We start from the raw sequence: 1,150 nt of genomic DNA, 5'->3' as shown, positions 1-1,150 counted from the left end.
GGCGTTGAAGGGGAGGGGCCTTTTTTTATTTTTTTAATGCCCCCCCTTTTTATTTATGGGGGGGGCCCGGGGGTGGTTAAAAACCCGCCGGCGGGGCTTCCCCGCCCCCAGCCGGCGAGGGGAAAAAGAAGAAAAAGCTTGCAAAAGAAGGGGAGGGAAGGGCGGCGCTGGGGGGTGGGGATGGCGGAGGAGGAGAGGGAGGCCCGGGAGGGGCGGAGGCCCCCGCGGGGGAAGGGGCGCCGCCGCTCCCGCCGCAGCGCCGCTCGCCTTCTCCTCCAGGTGCGGCAAAACTTTTCGGTTTGGCGGATGGCGTTCCCCGCCGCCGCCTCCCCTGGCCTCTTCCCGAGGCCAGAGCCCATTTCCATCGCTCCAGCCGCGGGGCTGAATCCCAGGCTTTGCGCTCCGGCTCCTGGGGAACAAAAGTCCCGCTGGTGCTCCGCGGCTGGCTCGCCAAATCTGTGTCCGAGATAGGGGGGCTCCCGGAGGGGGCGAAAGGGGGCTCCGGGGGTCCCCGCCCCCGGTAGCCACTGGCCCATTTGGGGGGATAGCGCTGGAAGGGGAGTGGTTCATGATTGGGGCGCGCGCGGCGCCGGGGTGAGGCACCAGCCTAGACGCCCCCTTAACTCAAGATCGCCCCCCCTTTGTGTGCCCCCTGTAGCAGGCTGCCGCGATGCCCCTCAACGTCAGCTTCGCCAACAGGAACTATGACCTCGACTACGACTCGATGCAGCCCTATTTCTTCTGCGACGAGGAAGAGAACTTCTACCACCAGCAGCAGCAGAGCGAGCTGCAGCCGCCGGCGCCCAGCGAGGATATCTGGAAGAAATTCGAGCTGCTGCCCACCCCGCCCCTGTCGCCCAGCCGCCGCTCCGGACTCTGCTCGCCCTCCTACGTCGCGTTCGCGTCCTTCTCCCCCCGGGACGTGGACGATGGCGGCGGCGGCAGCTTCTCCACCGCCGACCAGTTGGAGATGGTGACCGAGCTGCTGGGAGGCGACATGGTGAACCAGAGCTTCATCTGCGACCCGGACGACGAGACCTTAATCAAAAACATCATCATCCAGGACTGTATGTGGAGCGGCTTCTCGGCCGCCGCCAAGCTGGTCTCAGAGAAGCTGGCCTCCTACCAGGCTGCGCGCAAAGACGGCGGC

At 66.1% G+C, this 1,150-nt stretch overlaps 1 protein-coding gene across 1 annotated transcript in view; it reads left to right on the top strand.

Moving 5' to 3' along the window:
• MYC (MYC proto-oncogene, bHLH transcription factor) overlaps positions 1 to 1,150 on the top strand; it is a 5,685-nt gene that overhangs the window by 1,610 nt on the left and 2,925 nt on the right. Inside the window, exon 2 of the mRNA XM_014459668.2 lies at positions 659 to 1,148. Within this exon, the coding sequence (XP_014315154.1) occupies positions 671 to 1,148 (478 nt within the window). The 5' untranslated portion in view covers positions 659 to 670. The remainder of the gene's footprint in view (positions 1 to 658; positions 1,149 to 1,150) is intronic.

This window comes from Myotis lucifugus, unplaced genomic scaffold, assembly GCF_000147115.1.
Source record: "Myotis lucifugus unplaced genomic scaffold, Myoluc2.0 scaffold_113, whole genome shotgun sequence".
In the NCBI taxonomy this organism is placed as follows: domain Eukaryota; kingdom Metazoa; phylum Chordata; class Mammalia; order Chiroptera; family Vespertilionidae; genus Myotis; species Myotis lucifugus.
The sequence above is the reverse complement of the archived record's forward strand: the minus strand, read 5'-3'. Positions and strand labels throughout refer to the sequence as shown.